This window comes from Dipteris shenzhenensis, chromosome 23 (assembly GCF_047967505.1).
Source record: "Dipteris shenzhenensis isolate YYH24624 ecotype China chromosome 23, Dip_SZ_1.0, whole genome shotgun sequence".
NCBI classification, from domain to species: domain Eukaryota; kingdom Viridiplantae; phylum Streptophyta; class Polypodiopsida; order Gleicheniales; family Dipteridaceae; genus Dipteris; species Dipteris shenzhenensis.
The window spans coordinates 2,057,174-2,075,975 of record NC_141618.1 but is presented as its reverse complement, the minus strand read 5'-3'; the positions used below and the strand labels follow the sequence as shown (position 1 = coordinate 2,075,975).

General features: G+C 43.6%; 1 protein-coding gene across 2 annotated transcripts in view; it reads left to right on the top strand.

The window, feature by feature from the left end:
* The window catches only part of LOC147886852 (uncharacterized), a 43,279-nt gene extending 27,129 nt beyond the window's left edge, over positions 1-16,150 (top strand). For both annotated transcript variants that reach the window (XM_087394918.1, XM_087394917.1), the window contains exons 3-5: positions 9,235-9,366; positions 15,164-15,325; positions 15,413-16,150. In XM_087394918.1, coding sequence (XP_087251044.1) covers positions 9,235-9,366; positions 15,164-15,325; positions 15,413-15,733 — 615 coding nt within the window. In that variant the 3' untranslated portion in view covers positions 15,734-16,150. The remainder of the gene's footprint in view (positions 1-9,234; positions 9,367-15,163; positions 15,326-15,412) is intronic.
* Positions 16,151-18,802: the final 2,652 nt, after the last annotated feature.

The following is an 18,802-nucleotide window of genomic DNA, read 5'->3' as shown; positions in this document are numbered from 1 at the left end:
AGTTCTGAAAGGACTGCACACAACACGCATACACTGCAAAAAGCTGCAAAGCAAGAAAGAACAAGGAAAAACCGAACCTGGAACCAACTCCCACTGTCTGTGGTAGAGGAGCGAGCTCCTTCCTCGCACCTATCCTCTGTCCAGGCTCCCCGTAGGGTATAGGTGTCTTCGAGCAATTAGGAGAAGAGAGAAATGAAGGTAGAGAGCGGAGGGTGAACAAGAAAGAGCTGTAGAGGAAAGATGGTTCACAGATCTGTCCCGAAATGATTGCCTCAGGATCTGTGCCTGAGTCCTCCTAAGAGAAGGTGCCAAAAGCAACATGGAAAGTTTCTCTTGCAGCCTGCATTGGTCCAAAACAGCCCCAGAAGCTACCACGCAGCCAAAAACATATGCACAAAGGTCCAGCACAGCAAAAGACAACCCCGGGCACTTGCTGGAGGCAGCTAAACATGTTCTTACGGATTCCGTACAACCGTACGGACGCCCATACAGTCTGCACGAAAATTTTCAAAAAGTTCAGAAATGACTTCTGGCACTTCCTAGAAGTGTGTACTAGCCTTGGAACAGTCAAAACAGAGTTAAAACGGCTGAAAACAGGCTTGAAACAACTCAAACAGCTCAAAAACTGCACAAGAACAACTGAAAGCGTCCAAGACCTCTGGGAGAGTGAGGGGAGAGAGAGATGGAAGGTGGGGGAAGGGCATGCATACACATGCATGACGAATGGCATCTCCTCCTTGCCATTTGTCCCTTCATTAAAGTCCTAACCCCCATAGCAAGGACAACGTTGGTTGTCCTTGGGCCCAACTTTTAGACTCCTCTTTTAAAGCCTTTGCCTTGCCCCTAGGACCTAGTGGTGCACCTAGACTTTGCCCTTAGGAACTTATAGGAAGTGTGCACTTCCTCTAGCCAGCCCCTCACGGCCAAACCATTACAACATTTAACCATGGTTAACCTTGGGTTAAGCGTAGGTTGAGTTACGAAGATACTTTACATCACTTTTCACGTCCTCGTGACACTTGTTGCTGCTCTTTTGCTGTTCGAAGTTCTCTCTTGGCCATTCAAGCTGTGGACAGACACCCATACATAGAGGGTGTGCCTAGATTGGTGCTAGAGAGACAATGTTATGGATTTCTTCCTGCCTTGAGGTCACTTGTGCAGTTTGGGATGTGTTGATGCATTGTCGCCCTGAGAGGTTGGACATTGGTTTGTGGGAAACACCCTTTAGCTAGCTGGATGCCTTGTGGGATGCATTGATAGCTTCTAGTTGAACCCAGACACTGGAAAATGCCTTAAGCCTTGCCTTGGCAGTTGGGTGCTAGTGTGTGTGGACAGATACCCAGACACGGAGGGTGTGCCTAGATTGGTGCCAGAGGGATAGTGTTATGGATTTCTTCCTGCCTTGAGGTCACTTGTGCAGTTTGGAATGTGTGTTGATGCATTGTCACCCTGAGAGGCTGGACATTGGTTTGTGGGAAACATCCTTTAGCTAGTTGGATGCCTTGTGGGATGCATTGACAGCTTTCAATTGGACACAGACACTGGGAAATGCCTTAGCCTTGCCTTGGTAGTAGGGTGCTAGTGTGTGCTTGGGATTGGATGCCTATTGAAGCCAAGAATTGGCTTGGACAGTGGGATTGCTAGTGAAGAAGAGTGCAAGGGTGAGCCCCTGTTGTAAAAGTAATTTCCATTGCCAGAGGAAATAATTGAATTCCGAAAAGGAAGCGGAAGCATTTGGGGCCAATATGTGTCTCTTGTGTATGGTTCATGAGCCTTTCAGTGTTTTCAAAGATTGTTTCTTAGTGGTATCTAACAGAATTGGCTGGAAATGATGCATTGTGGCCGTGATTAGTGTGGATGACCATTTAGTTATAGTTTATTGCCTTTTAGCTGGGTAGAGGCCGCTTTAGTTTTACCCCTTAGACCTCTAACCAATTTTAGTCCTAGGTCCCTTCACCCTACGTTAATAGCCAAGCCCTCTAAGGTCCCCCCTTACCCTAGTGGTTGACCATTGGCAACCCATGGTTACCCAAGGATGTAACATACTTCCCCCCCCTCAAGATATTTACGTTCTCGTAAATGGAGTAGGGAATCTAGTGTAGTTCTCTCGTACATAGAATCAATCTTGATCCTATTCGAAGGTCCTAAGATTTGTTCCATACCACCGTAAGTCATCTTTAAGAGGGTGCTTAGGTTAGACTGTGTCATTAACAAGAGTTTTTGGTTCACCTCAAGAGTCATGCCACTTTACTCCTAGATTCACACATGAAATATATGCTAGGTCTTCCACTGATCTACAAGTGGCAACGTATTTCTTTCTTTTGGCATATGGAAAAAACAAAGTAGATGAATTTGGAATTAAGAGAGAAAACATCATCAAAGAGCAAAATCAAATCTTGTATCATGGGGATAACACATGACAATTTTCAAATTTGAATTAGTGTGTGGGCATCTCTTTACACACACGACCTTGTGTCCCCATTCAAAGATGTCACTATCAGACGTGACCGTGCTACACTTTGAGCACATCTAATAGGGTTCTAGATATGCAAGAGCATATCCTATAAGAATTATCCAATTTACTTGTAATTTCATGTCTTCTAAGGTATAGGGATATCAAAGGTGGTGCACGCAGCATGGCACACCCAGCCTTGCAATTGCACAACCTCCCACCAACCATGCAAGCCACAGTTGAAGTTGTGAGCACCGGCCAAGTAATAACCGACACTGGTGCAGAGCAAGCACATTCATGGAAAAGACACAAGGCTTCATAACCCAAAGGAGTCCCGCAAGGCATTTACAACCTCAAAATCAAGGACACACCCAAGTTTGCTTACATCTGCTGTGGGACACTGACATTCCATATGAACTATGGCCAGTAGCCTAAGCTGTATGCTTATCATGGGCTTTACCATTAGGGATGTACCTCTCTTGATCTAGTGATTATCTGGGGACATATGTGTTGGAAATAGAAGAAAGAATCACTCAATCCTCAGGATGGCCTTCAGCTCCGAGTCCACTCACTCACTTGATCACAATGATGCTAGCCTCCCTCAGAAAACACAGCACATGGAATAGCAGAGGAAAGGAGAGAACTCAGAATATACTCATCCACCAACCAGTGGGAAAAACATACTCACTGGTGAGCACTACAAAACATCCAGCAAAGGGCTGGGATAATCCTTGACTGAGCCCTCTCTATGAACTGCTACTCTCTTCCTTTGTTGCGCTGCCTGTAGAGGTAGGCTTGCCCTTGTGAGTATATTTGATAGATTGTCGGCGGTTGGACAGTACATCAGCTCCATGACATCGTTGATGATGAGCTCCCGTACAAACTAGTAGTGGACTTCGATGTGCTTCGTTCTTGCTGCATGAAACATTGGGTTCTTCGCAATGGCAATGCAATGCTGGTTGTCACACATGACCACCTTCACCTCCTTCTGGGTCACGTCCATGTTCTTGAGGATCCACTTGAGTAACAACGTCTCACATGCTGTAGTGCAAGCAGCTCTGTACTCCGCCTTTGTAGAAGTAAGGGAAATTGAGGGTTGTTTTTTGCTGAGCCATGGGATGACCCCTGATGCAAGCATGGAACAATACCCTAGAGTCGAACACCCAATGTCACCATCACGTGCCCAATCTGAAACACATGAACCATCCAAATCCAATCCTGTGGCGTAAGTAATACCATAAGTACAAGTACCCTTCAGATACCTCAACACTCGGAAACGTGCATTCCAGAGTGATTCTCCCTAGGTTTTGTAGAAAAATGTCACAATAACCCAATGGCAAAAGAGATGTTTGGCCTGGTGTTGGTTAGGTAGAGCAAGCTGCCTACCAATCTTCGATACCTGCTAGCATCCACCAGATTTGAAGAGTCATGACTGCTCAACTTTTGCCCGACCTCCATTGGTGTCACAACCTCCTTGCAGTCCTCCATCTCGAATCGCTTCAGTATCTCCCGACAATACTTCTTCTGTGAGATGAAAATCCAGTCTTTGTTTTGCTGGACCTCAATCCCAAGGAAATAGTGGAGAGATCCCAGATCTATCATTTGAACTCCTTCACGAGCAGCCTCTTGACCTGAGAGATCTTCCTTATGGATGTGGCCACTAGTAAGGATCAGATCGTCCACGTATAGAATCAGTACCAGCCTTTCGCCCCCCCTTTGAAAAGAGAGAGAGACTTGCATCTGATGGACTTCGATTCAACACGATCTTGCAATAGAACTCATTGGAACCTAGAACCTTAAGTTTGGTGGCTGATCCACATATACCTCTTCCTCGAGGGTTCTGTTCAAGAATGCTGATTTTGAAATATGGACCAACCATGATGGGAAGCCAAGGCAACAATTGTCCGAATCGTCACCATACGAGCTGTGGGGGCAAAGGTCTCGTCGAAGTCAAGATCCTCTGATTGAGCATAGCCTTTCACCACCAATCTGGCCTTATACTTAGTCCAAGCTCCCATTAGACTTGAACTGAAGTTGGCACTATGTTGTGTTTTTAGAGGATGAGTTTGGGAATGTTTCTAGATTCATCTAAGTATATGCTTCTGTCGTGTTAGCAGACGTGTAAATTTCACCTTGTGAAGTTTTCGTCCAAGTTGCGGCCTATTGGTATTGCGATAATTCTTTCTATCTTAAATGGTGTGTTGCCCTATCAGCTAGATTTAGATGCTCGTTTGGGAGAGACTAAAATGAGATCGTTTAGACTTCACAAGTAGTTGTAGCTTGAATGAAGAGATTTTGGACTTCTTTTTTATTAGCCTTCTCCTTTAGTGCTAGCCTTCGTCATGGATGAGTTTACGCTTCACCTCTGGAGTGCCGACAGAAACTTAGTACAAAGTCTTTGTATAAATGGATGCTCAAGTATGTGTGGGTGTGTGGATTTGTATTTGTGAGAGCATATTTTTATACTATGGTCTACACCCACTGTTGGGTGCTGATGACATCAGTGGGGATGTCATAGTAGCTAGTCCCTGCTATGCGTGATGTAGTTTATGGTTTTCAATCTTATGAATCATGAGATTGAAACTGCACTATGTTATGCTTTAGAGGATGAGTTTGGGAATGTTCCTGTTTCATCTAGGTATATTGCACACCCACTTGGTACCGATAACCTTTCGTTTGGAAGGATTGTCCACCAAGTCCCAGGTATCATCCTTCAGAATAGCATCCATCTCTGCCTTATGGCAGCCTGCCACTATGGAATATCCCTTGGCTCATTGATCTGAGGCAACATGGCGAAGTTTGTGGAGGGAGTCTTCATATTACATTGCTATCAGGGGACGATACCATTACCTCTACTAAGAGGGGAGCGTCTTCGGCCCACTCTCACGACGGATCCACTTCCATGACTATGTTTGCATTGGCCTGTATCTACTTGAGGTACGCCGACATAGGGAGACTCTACTATGCCAAATTAGAGAGTAGTAGGAGACGACTAGACCACAGGGTGTAGAGGCTGATAGAGCACAATGACACGTAACATAATTTTTTGCATTTGAGTCAGCTCCAGACAGCCAGATGGAGGAGAAGATATCTGATATGCGGGCAGCATGGATCATTGATAGAGGGACGCAGAGACCACCTGTGGCATGGAGAGCGACTAAAGCACACTCTATTGAGGTCCGGCCTATTAGAGCTTTCCTCAAGGGAGACCGCCCGAGACGAGGGGTCACTTTGAACATAGCCTAGTGGGTTCAGTGGTGTTCTGGTTCTAGTAAGCACCTTGGGGCTGTTTGCCCGCGGTCTCTTGCAGGAGTACTTTGGGGCAGTTTTCCCATTCCAAGAACAGCCAGCAAGGTCGGCTCTTAGTCCAAGAGGAAAAACCACTTGGTGGATGTTTGCAGCAGCTTATTGGGATCGTGGACATCGAAAGGTGCGTATGTTGCAGACGTCATCAAGGCAGTTTTCTTTGCTTCTCCATCTTGTCCTACATCTCTCTCTCTCTTTGCCTTGTAAATGTCTTTGCTAGGGTCAATAGAAGGAGTATGATGTTTGGACTAGTGTCATGGGACCCCCATGTATGAGCAAGGAGGACAAGCTCGATGGCAGGAATTATGCCCATTGGAGGCTCAACATATCATCCATAGAGGTTGTGGGAGCTTGTTTAGGGCTATGAATGGAAGCCTAAGTACCCTAAGACCTCTATCAACTGGGAGGCTGAACGGGAGGACGAGTTTTAGAAGGAGCTCAAGGATTGGGAGGATCGGGATTCGAAGGCACATTCGGCTTTGGTCAGGACCATCACCAAGAGGTTTTTCTGGCTATTCAAACACTGGAGAGTGCATCCGAGGTTTAGTCTACACTGGAGGACCTCTATGCCAAGGACTCGGCGATGCCTGCTGTCACCTTGCAGGGATGGCAGTACAATCTCGAGTTCCCCAAAGGGAGTTCTATGCAACCTTTCTATATGCATGCCAAGATTCTCCATGATTAGTTACATGCTATGGGTGATGCCCTAACTATGAGTCAGTTGGCGTCGCTTTTTCTTACTAAGCTCCCTTCGGATTACGACATAGTTGCCTAAGCATTGAGGTGCCAGGTCACATGATGTCAGTTGGATTTTGATGACCTAAGCTCTCTTCTCCTTGAGGAGGAGTTTTTTCTTGTCTCCCAAGGAAAGCTCAAGCTCACTCCAGGTGGCACTTCAGTTGGAGGGAAGCACTTTATTCAGTGCACAAGAAGAAGTGGAGCAAGTGTTATAAATGTAGTAAGCGAGGGCATCTGGCCAGTGATTGTCGGTCCAAGAAGAAATTTAAGGACCAGGACTCAGAGTCGGATTCTTCTTCCAGTCTAGTGGTTCCAAGGTAGTTTTTGCCAAGACTACTTCAGCCTTCCAGCACTTCTTCCGAGTTCCCCCACGGGTCACAGCTTGTGGGCTGCTTCATCATGGCTGAGTATGCCCTTCACCTCCGGAGTGCCGACAGAAACTCAGTACGAAGACTTTGTATAAATGGATGCTCAAGTATGTGTGGGTGTGTGGATTTGTATGTGTGAGAGCATATTTTTATACTATGGTCTACACCCACTGTTGGGCATTGATGATGTCAGTGGGGATGTCATAGTAGCTAGTCCCTGCTATGCATGATGGAGTTTATGGTTTTCAACCTTGTGAGTGACTATCATGAGATTGAAACTGCACTATGTTATGTTTTTAGAGGATGAGTTTGGGAATGTTCCTGGATTCATCTAGGTAAATGCTTCTGGCCCTAATTAGTTGAAATTGTGGCAGGCAAGGTAACGACGTGGAGCTATGGACCAGTTGAGTTGGAGGTTCACTACTTAGTGGCGCAGAGACTATGAAGCTAGTGTGTCCAGGCGTTTGAAGTTTGGAATTCTTGTACGTGATGTGTTCACGGCGGGAGATTACAGGTCGTGGTGTGTACCACATATCATTATAGCCCATTGGAATTCAATGTGATTGGCTTGGGAAATCACAACTGAGGAAGATTTCTTCTCTGTTGGAGGTGACATTTTTTTGTTTGAGGATCCAAGTTGTTTGGTGCTCTCTTCGAGGTGAATCCAATAGGTGTGCTACTAGAGGGTCCATGGTTGCATCTTCATTGACTTGTTTCTTTAGATTATATGCTCACTTTGAGCTGTAGGGAGGGTATTGGAGTTACTGTAGCAAGGTATTGGAGTTATGTGCATCTCATAGTGAGTGAGGGTTTATTTGTGGGTGTGCTTGCCCTATTTAGGATAGGTTTCCTTGTGTAGAGAGTCCTTTTTCAAGGCTATAGGGAGGGCTGCATGGTCCATCTTGTAGGGCCACAGGGCCATGCCACTTTTGGCCTTTACCTTGGTCGGGTCGATTGCCTCCAAGTCTGGTCAATTGACCAGGCTAGGTGGGTTGACTGACCCCTTGGGTCGGCCACTTGGGGTATGCTTTAAATAGCCTTGCCCTCCTTCTTTGTGGAGCATCATTTGGAGCATTTCTCTCCTCCTTTGTTGGGTTGATTCCCTTACTTGTATATACAGTTTCCATTGCCTCGGCCCTCTATATGTATTGATTGTCTCTCTCTCTCTCTAATGTATGCTTCCGTATTGCACCACTCTCACAGATCTAACCGTATGATGCGGTTAATCTCATCTCATAGGATCTGGAGGGACAGGGCATCCAAGCTGTGCTGGAAGGGAGACAGTCCATTTGAATACCTTGAGTGGAAAACTTTCTGGATACGCTGGCATACCAGGCCATGCTAACCCCTCTCTAGGCTAGTCATCTAGATGACTCTAGTGCTAATGTCAGTAGTCTCCAGCTAGGCAAGTCCCTAACATTGTGAAGGTAAGTCACCGTCTGGAAGATGTCATCAATATGGAGTGGGGTCATAACGAACTTTGCTTGTACGATTTGATGAGGGATCGAGGGCTTACCCCAAATCATCTTGGATTGCATAATTACATGTAGCTTCTTGAATCTCCGCCAATCGGTCTGTGTATATAATTTTGTGTCTGTGTGTACAATGTCTCTCTATCTCTGTGTGTGTCCACTTGGAACTTTGAGAGATATATTAGCAATGAAATATACACGTTCTGGCAAATTCTCGAAATGTTTCTAAACGGCCTGTGAAATGTGTTTTGTGAAACGTTTATGGTGACACTGATCTTACCTTTTGTAAGAAATGCGTATTCCTATGTGAATCATATACAATTGAAACATGACCGTTGTTTCTTCATTAATTGCTTTCATACGTTGATTTGTTAATAGAAAGCTGGCATATAACTTCTATAATTAGTGATTTCGTCGGTATATTGTGGGCAGATTGACCCATGCTAATTGAAACTATTGTTTTTTTTTGGCTGACTTATGCTGGAAGATCAATATTATTCTTGTATTACTGGCTGTGGGTTTCTTTATTAGCATTGCCTTGCTAAAGGAGTGCTTTAATAGAGGCTTGGCAATTGCTTAATGTGATTTTCCATCTGTTTTTGTTTCTTCAAAATCTTAGTTGGGTGATTGCCTTTTCTGCTGTTACTTAACACCTTTTACGTAAGCCAGTGGTACTTCTGGCTACTGGACTCTCACCATGTAGCACTCAGCCACTTCACCTAAGTCCCCCTCCCCCCCGATATGCACACAATTCTCACTCAAGCATACTGCTATGCAGTGCCCCACAAGCATTCATGTTCTCTTCTTTTTTTTTTTGTACTTCTGTATGTGATTGAATTCAAAGAAATGCCATCTGTATAACGAAAAGTGTAATATCCAAATTTGCCTCTTATTGCAGGATGTAGCAACAAAAATCATATCCTTCTCACAGCATGGACCCTGGGCAGTGTGTATACTGTCTGCAAATGGTGCTATTTCTAATGCCACACTTCGGCATGCTGGCATATCTGGTGGTACTGTGACCTATGAGGTTTTAATCTTACTTTTTTTCAGCCTTCATGCTGTTGTTCTTCTATCTTGTAGCTTGTAGATCAATTTTGTTCCCTTTATTAAGTGTGATCTATTTTAATAAGGATTTTGTGTTTGGGCTTGTAGGAAAAGTCATAATTAATAGCTTCATGAAACATCAATATGGTTGTTTTGTAGTTGACAAAGTGGACTTTCAAAACAAGGAGGACCTAAATTATTTGGGATAGATATCATGGTCATACTTCACTGCGTCTGCTGTCTAGTCACTTAAGCAGTGACCATGGTGGATAGGTTGACCAGGGTTTGGCATAACATGTGCTTGTTTGTATTGGGGGTAGAAGAAAGCAAGAGAATAGCCGGTTTTCATTAACTCTCTCTCAATTTGGAGAGAGACAATGTGTACAAAGTGTGAGAGGAACACACAAGATTAGACACAACTAGACCGATGTACAAAGTTTAGGCTTCATGACTCTTGATGACGTGGTACTGCCATGTAGCAAGTATTTGACTCATCATGCCCATAGGCTATCCTAGCTGAGCTTGATTGATGTTAGAATTTGAAAAAAACCACTAATTAGTCCAGTACTTTCATTGGACGTTACATTTAAACCCTGCATCAGTCTGACTTCTTGCCATCCAGTGGCTTGGTGAAGATATCAGCTACCTATTCATTGTAGTGCAAAAGATGAGTTCCATGCCATGTTAAGATATCACACACACACACACACTTTTTTATAATAGTGAAATCTTATATTTCTGTGTGGGAAACCTCAAAGGAGGTAAAAACCTACCAATAAGTACAAGGAAAAAATTTACAAGTAAAGCCTCAGAGTTTTGTAAAAACTGATGCCGTGATGAAACCACACCATCAATAAAAACAAGCCTTTTTTTGCCCTTGTGATTCTTCTTGATATAGGCTGGTACCCGAAATTTCTGAATCACAGGGTCAAAAACCTATTGTAACATGGGATGAAGAGATTCCAATAAAAAAGGTACTTTTGCATCCTGAACAGAAGAAGACTTTGGCACAGGCATCAAAGGCAAAGAGGCTAAATCAACATCTGTATCCTTCGACGAAAGAGCCGCATCTGATAAAGCAGGACTCAGCATTTCAGCTTCATTCTGAGGATCAACCTGAGAAAGAGCAGGGGTAGCATCCTTTGATCATCCTGTAAAATCCCCTCTGCAAGGGCCACATCCATATCCTGAGGAGAAGGAGACTGATGGTGCTGAACAGGGGTGCAATCCTGAGCTTCTTCAGCAAGAGGAAGATTGGCCTGTGATTTATCTACCTTCCTCCAGTAGTGCTTCGGAGTAGTAGAAGGCTTCTCCAAAGAAGCCATAGTAGAAACCGGAGGAGAAGGGAGAGTAACCTTGATAGTTGAAGGAGTAGGAGGAGTGGGCTTGGATGTAGAAGGGCAATCACGTGCAAAATGACCAACATGTCGGCACTGATAACATGCAGTGGGAAAAGATGCAAAATGTAGCCTGATGCGCATTGGATGGGCAAATCCCAAATCAAGATCCAGAGTAGATGGCACGGGCTGCGTCATATCCCACAAAACGCAAAGGCGAACATCACGGGAAGCTTGCAAGAACTCCTGTCGCGGAACATGAAGAGGCCTTCCCAAAAGCGCTGCAAGAGTAGGAAGATGTTGAAGAAGAGGCTTGAGAGTAATCCAAACCGGATAGTGAGTCAGAAGGGTAGCAGAAGGATCGAAAAGTGGATCCTAGGGCATCACATAAGCTAAGAAACCAGCCCTAGGAACACCAACACGACTGACTAGCTGCTCCACCACATCAGTCGAAGAAATGTGGGCATAATAAAATCCTTTGCCCAGAAAGACAAAGGAGGAAATACAATCCAGATCCATTGCGGCTTCAGCCCAACGACGAAGATGAGCGGCAGAAAGAACCCTGTCCATAAAGTAGAGACAGACTCCAAACAAACTGCTGAGCCTGTCGAAGACCTGAAACCAGAAGGGCAGAATCCAATGAACAAACAAACGGGGAACCCGATGAAGGAACATCTGTGACAGAGGCTGAGCATAACTGACGTAGAAGATCCAGCTGCAGGGAAGAAGAAGGGCCATCTGCGAGATCAAGCTTTGCCAATTTGAAAGAGGATGAAGAAGGCAAAGCACCGCGCTTTCGTCGAATGAAAACTCGAGCAGGAGGAACAGAGGAAGCAGAAAAAACAAAAGATGTTTCGGGAGACCGTACAGACTGTACGGGCTGTATGGACGGGGAAACCTGTATGGATTTTGCAGGTACAGATGGAGCAGGTGGATAAGGTACGGTGCATCTTGCCTCCGAACAGCCAGACAATCTAAGAAAGACAAATCAGACCTGACAGGGGTCATGTAAGCATGATGCCACAAACTTTCCCTGTCACTGGATACACCAAAGTCCATCCCCGGATTGTTTAAACTTGTTTTGGTAGAATAGAGAGGGAGTATTGGATGGTAAGAGAGAATTCGATATCCATGTGCTTCAGACTGTAAATCGTTAGCTGTGCACACTACTGCTGTAGTCAAAAGACAGCACGGACATGCACATCCCCCAACGGTATCCGACTTGTGCAACCCAAAGTGCAAGTGTTGATTCATGGCCCCAAATAGACATGTCATACTGACTGCAGCCACCATTGTAACAACTCATCTCTCCCATAATCGTCGAATACCACCAACCAAGATCCAATCAAGCTGTCTAACAAGTACCCCTTCTTTCTTGAAGGTGAGGCATGAACTTGCATATGTTGACATTCAAGACATGCTGCAACCAAATCTGTAAATTGTCATTCACTGACTTCCAGCTTATGGACCTTTGCCTACACAGCACCACCCAGTTGTATATAACATGACATTAAAATTGGAATAACAAGGCCCAATTGTACATTCTCTAGCAAACATTGCTTCGTAGCAGCCTTTTGCACACCTGCTTTTACATGTCCTTTCTTTAAAAGAGGTAACTTGTAAGGCATATCTCTTCGCGCGTAGTGTAGAGCTAGATGTACCTGCAACATCAACACCCTGTTGACTGTCTGCAATGGTAGATCCTGGCTGCAAGTGCTCATCAATGCAAGGCACGGATAGATGTGGGGGTTCTTCAACCTCTTCAACTGGAATGCCTAGTTCACGAGCCTTCCAATCCTTTAGCTATAAAAAAATATGCCTTGGGACAGCAACACGGGGCCTAACACCATGGCCACTTAGGTGGGCCGAATGTGCCTTCAACCTCGTAATACTGCCATTGTGTGCATCACCACAAAAATTGCAGATCCAGTTGCTTGAACCCGAGTGTGCATACTTTTGTTCGAAGGTGACAAGGCTCCATAAAGGATCTTGTGAGCTGCAATCTGTGAGAAGCAAGAAACAGCTGCTGCACAGTCTGATGGATAAGGGGAAAACCAAAATTGCAGGCCAAGGCATCATGACCCAACAGAAGAGGGCAAATCTGAGGAAGAGAATGATGCTTGGCTGCTGCAGCCTGCTCCAAAACTGCTCCAAAATGAAAGCTTCGTTCAATCAAGGATGAGCTGCTGCACAAGGGAAAACGTATGCAAGGTTTGAGGGCAAACGTTCAAAGCACAACAGAGCTGTAGGAGAGTCCAAGTAGCGTCCCAAGCAGACGACTTGAGTGATTACCCGACAAGCACAAGCGATGTGACCACGATGGACGATGTCAATTGCAACGCAGTCTAAGCATCCTCGAATTCCAAGGTTTGCATGTCGAAATCAGGGCAGAAAAAGGGTGTGAATTCCATGGCTGAATAAGGAGTGGATTTGATCGTGTGAAGGTACAGAAAGAGGCGAAATGTGCAGGTGGCGCAATCTTTGACAAGACAACGTATTTTTTTAGGTCCATGAATTTGGAGGCTGAAAAAAACGTGTTTCAGAAAGTAAAATGTTTCGCAAATGTTTCGTATGGCTCTGAAATGCGTTTTAGAGCAACTATGGAACCAGTGAGCATGCCGAGCTGATGCTGAGCTGCCAATTCCAGCTTGAGAAGGTCAAACGACTCTCGTGTGAGTTGAGGAGCCTCGAATCGTCAGGAGAGAAGGACCCGCCAAAAGCTTGAAGAGCCAACACTCGTACTAGCTTGACCTATAGCGAATTGCAAGGATCCTTGGACAATGTGCTCACATGTGAATGGCCCTTTTGTGGAGATAGGGCGATTCCCTTCTTAAGATAACAGCAGCAACAATGGCCTTGCAAGTTAATGGAGGGTAGCAAATGAGAGCCTTTGGAAGAGATTGTTTAGTTCTTCAACAACTACTCTTGACTATCGTTATTCTTACCCTCATCTCTTGAGTGCCTGTCAACTTTTGAGACTAGTTGCTCGTCAACTTGCTGGTCGCGATGATCCTAGTTAATTGTTCGTCAAAACTATGTTGGAGCTTTGTTGCCGAACTTAGATGATCTATGCCGAAGCAAGAGTCACAGCCGATGGTGAAGTACACCACTAGAGTGTCGAAAATCTGAAACAAGATCTAGAAAGAATGTGGTGGCAGTCGTGTTGGCTTGTGACATATACTAATGATGCAAATCAAGAGATAATATATCTGACTTCCATGACTGAGCATTCAATGATTGGCGCTTTGAGCTCAACGAAATAGATGCAGTGAAGAAAACCGCAAAAAGAACTCACGTCCGGTGATGGAAATAACATCGTTGCAGGGAATCAGCTTGAGCTCTTGATGAAGATGTGGGCGCTGATGATGGCGAATCAATTTCACAAGTGATTGAAACCCCAGCAAAAAGGTTTACCCATATTGCGGTTGTGCCTCTTAATGTACATCAAATTTCCTTGGAAGATGTTGTGTCAGCTGTGCTTCTTGGCGGGGTGTTGGGGGCCGTAGTGCTTGGAATGCTGAGCATTCCAGAGTCAAAGAGGCTGAGGATATGCTCTGTTGGAGGTGGTGAGAGCTAAAACTCTGCTTCAACCAAATGCGATGGGTGTCTGTGTTGAGCCATAGATTCAGTAAGGCAGAGCACGACGGAAAAGGGTGCTTAAGCCTTATGTGCTGCTGGTAGTTTAGGTCTCTACAGGTGCACGTTGCTTCAGCTTCATAATCAGCGACATAGATGCCTGTGGGTGCTTTGTTTGAAGGGAAAACAATTGCATAAAGCTGATGTCACAAAGCTCCTTGCTGCAAAACACACCATGCCAATCCCCTGCATCAACTGTCACCATCCATGTCATCCCGGGCTTCCCTGCACCATGCCAATGCAGACATGCCCCTGGGCTGTGATTGGACATTTGTGTGTCCCAATCAATGTCAGCGTCACCTGTCTCAGCTATTCAGGGTCCGCTGCACTGCTATTTGAGTCTGTGCTGTCCTCATCTTAGCATTTGAATTGCCTGCAGTTATTATATCTCCCATATTTTTGAATGCCGCACCTTTGGTCCCAAATCAGCGAGAGGTGTTAATGTGTTGGATAGAATGATTCTTACTGTAGAATATATATAGATCTCTTTAAACCTTTTTCCCTGAAGTTGGATCCATTGCATATCAGTATCTGTATGTAATGTACCATCAATTCACGATATTTCTTGAGAAGCATTCAACGCCCGACGTTGCACACGTACAAAACTTCTGTAATCTGTACAACACAAGTGCTTCAAACAACAACAGAAATTTCCATGGCAGTAATTTTATCTGTTGAAGCATCCAATTGTCCAGAAGTATGACATTGAATGCAGAACTTTTGTACAATTTGCTTACATATTCTTTTTATGAATGTTTAAAATTAGGGCACACTAAGGCAATTATCCAATGTGGTGTTGTTTTTCAGGGCCGATTTGAGATTCTTTCCTTGTCAGGTTCATTTCTACTTACTGAAAGTGGGGGGACACGGAGCAGAACTGGAGGTTTGAGTGTGTCATTAGCTGGGCCAGATGGTCGAGTGGTAGGCGGAGGAGTGGCAGGTCTCCTTATGGCTGCAACTCCAGTGCAGGTGAATGAGATCCAGATTGTTCTATTCTGGTGTTTATGGTATGGTTCTATTTCAGCCAGCACCCTAATTTTGGTATGCATGATGTAGGTGGTAGTAGGGACTTTCTTTTCTGAGAGCCGAAAAAGTCATCATGCTCGAGCAGGAATTGGAGAAGCTACCTCTGGTCTGCCGCCTGGTGGGATCACAGGTGGAACACACTCATCTGTCCCCAGTGCACAACCAACGCGTATAGATGCTACTGGATCTATGCAAGATCATATGTCAGGGCCTGCAGCTGGTGCAGGTGAAGAACAGCATCACGTGTCCCATGTGATGCCACTGCAGTCAATGGATTGGGGAGGAAGTCAATTTGATGTGGAAACACAGGATGATGCTGAACCAATAGCATCGTCACCAGGTGGTTCATAAGGTTTGAAAACTGTCAAGTGTCACTTGCCAAATTCATTGACACTTGATTTGAGTATGGCATGTACAAGCTTGGAGCATATCCCCCTTTGCAAGTACAATTTTTCTGAGTCATTCTATGTTGTGCACCTTGCACTGCCGAGTGTCATTACTGACAAGTGCAGAATTAGATTTGTAGTGTTTATGTTTGAAGGCGTCAATCATATTAATTCCAGGTGCCAGTGTTAGTGCAGTGCCACTTTTCCATGTTCCTTGTCAAGGTTACTTTATAGCACCTTGTAGAGAGATGACTTTACAGAAACAAATAGGGCATCCGGCTCGACGACTTTCTCAGCATAGGAAGGTCAGTGAGATTCAATCAACAATCGATTATTCTGTATAATATGCTGATCCAAGGAAAGGTTCTTATTTATATATCTTTTGATGGTTGTGCACAGCATAATTCAATTTAGTTTGAGTAGCTATAGGCATTTGATGGACACCAATCTTGCGTGTGCTGACCTGTTGATTTGAATATAATCAGTCTGGGCCTTAGTTTGGAGTGGTAAGATGTCATGTACCACAAAATTATTTCCTGTTAGGCTGCATACTAAGCTGGTATAGCAATATAACCGTCACGTGAATTTTCTCAGGAAGAGTGTGTCCTTTTTGTCTGAGGGAAGATCGTCAGCCACACATAAGTACTAGTTTGGGGAGATCTTTGTTGTTTGAAGGTCAAACACGTAGGAGGACTGCTAGACTGCATTGTTTGTTGCAGTCTGCAGTGGATTACAGTTATCCTGTGCATATGCTGATATCGGGAAATTAATAAGAAGGTGTTGTTCGGACATTGAGTCACCTTTTGATATTCACATTCATCCTCTGCAAGTCAAGTCAAGATGTTACTTTTGTAGGAGCATTATCGAGAACTACTCTTATGTTACTTTTGTGATCCAGAACTAGTCTTATAAGGGAAAATGTCATACCTTTGAAACGTAGGACTTTCGTGTACATGCTAATAGCATCCGATGAGAGCCTTGTAGCTAGGGAGTAATTGGGTTCCACACAAAGTCTCATCAAAAGCTGCACTAGCTCTCATGTAGGAGGTTAATTCGATGTGAATTAAAAAGGGAAAGGGAAGAAACAGCACTAATGCTTTTTATGAATGAACACAAAATACCTAGTACTTCCACCCTATAATGGGCTACAAATGAGACCAAAGATAGCACTCTTGAATCATGTTTTCGTGGTGTAGCTTGCGAACTGACTCTCGAGTAGCAAGTTTGTGCTAGATGAGTTTCCAAGAATGAAGGGACATTCAAAGAAGAAAATGATTGGGGGAATTTTATATATTATGGAAAATATCAGGTAAATTTAGCTAGAAAAAAGGGGGCAATATTCCCTAACCCACCCACCCTTGGTGAGACAAGTTATGGATACTAGCATGTTGCAAATCTTTTTCGAAGAGACATAGGACTTTATGAGACTAATTTTCTTTGTTAAATCATCTACAAAAAAATATGTACAATTTGAATAATCCATGTATAGTTAGGAAAACCAAACATCAACTAAAAAGTGAGCAGTTCCACAAATTTTAATGTGGGAGGATAGAGTGTTCTAGAATTATCACACGTATTCAAGTAAATCTGAGAATTTAAATTATGGTGAGCAAGCTATGTCAAAACAAACAAAATCTAGCTCCAGAAGGCTAAAAAAAGCGACTCAAATTTGCCCTATAGAGTAATAATTAATATCAACGCTTATATAGAATGATAGTGCATTGAGAGTTGGATGTCTAGGACTAGATGATGAATGTAAAGCGACTCAAATTTGCCTTATAGGGTTATAATTAATAGCAACTTTTACATACAATGATAGTGTGTTGGGAGTTGGATGTCTAGGAGTAGATGATGAACGTAAAGGCCTTAAAATGAAGGAATTATGACCAAGTTTTAGGGAGTTAAGGATAGCAACGAGCATGTAGGAAAAGTGAGGACAAGCAAGAGAGAAATTGAAAAATCACCAGTCCTCCAAGGAATATTGACTTTCTAGGGCTCAACAAAAGTAAGATTTGAGCTCAAAATAGAAAGAATTAATGTTGATTTTTTAAAGTTAAATTTTTGTGTGTTTAATTATATGTTGAAAAGTGAGAATTAACATTAGGTTCCGATGCTTTTTAAGCATGCATTGTGAAATTTCCAATGATCAATAGGGCGAGCTTGAATGTCACGTCATTGATTGCCTTAATGGTCTAAAAAAAGCCCATATACATTTGCAAGATAACTTGATGGAGATCCTTTGTACCATGTTTTCATTTTAGCTTGTGTTATGAATCTAAGAAGACCCCATTGCTCTTCTTTCAGCTAAAAGTTTGTTACTTGTGTGTTGATTTCTTCTGAGACTTTTGCATGGTTGCCTTGACTTTCTCACAAACTACTTAGTGATCTCTTGCAAATCGATTGGGTGAAAATCTTGTCTTCTTAGTAAAAGTAGTCTTGCGATAAATATTTTCAAATGAGCTGTTCTTGTGGATACGTGAATAGTGTTGTTGTAAGCAAATTCTACAAGCTTTAAAAGTTGCCCCACATCGATTGTTGGTCATGCACATAAATTTTCAGCAAATATTAACATTGTAATATCCATGATGCCACTCTTGTTATTTGTTTGTGGATGGAATATCGTGAAAAAATGCGTCATATCTAAAGCTACAAGGAAATTGTCTTTATCTCAAGGAATTTATACTTTGGATGTACAAAAACATGGTTTGCTCATGAGCTTTCGAGTTCTTCTCACATGGAATACAATGTGTTGAATTTACGAAAACAAATTACAATCATATCATGATAATGAATAGTTTGAGGTGTACTTGGTGAAATCCATATAGCAACGGACTCCCATGGTAGACTTAGCATAGGCAAACACCAACAAAAGATCCTTAGACTTCTGCTTGTTCATATTTGTCTTCTCGTAAAGCACACAAGCTAAATTATCTTTTCTCTTTGCCAAAATAAAATCCTATCAATTAGTGCATATTATAGCTAGGATTCTAGGGTGATTGGGATATGGAGAATTATGCATCTCTCCAACACCTTA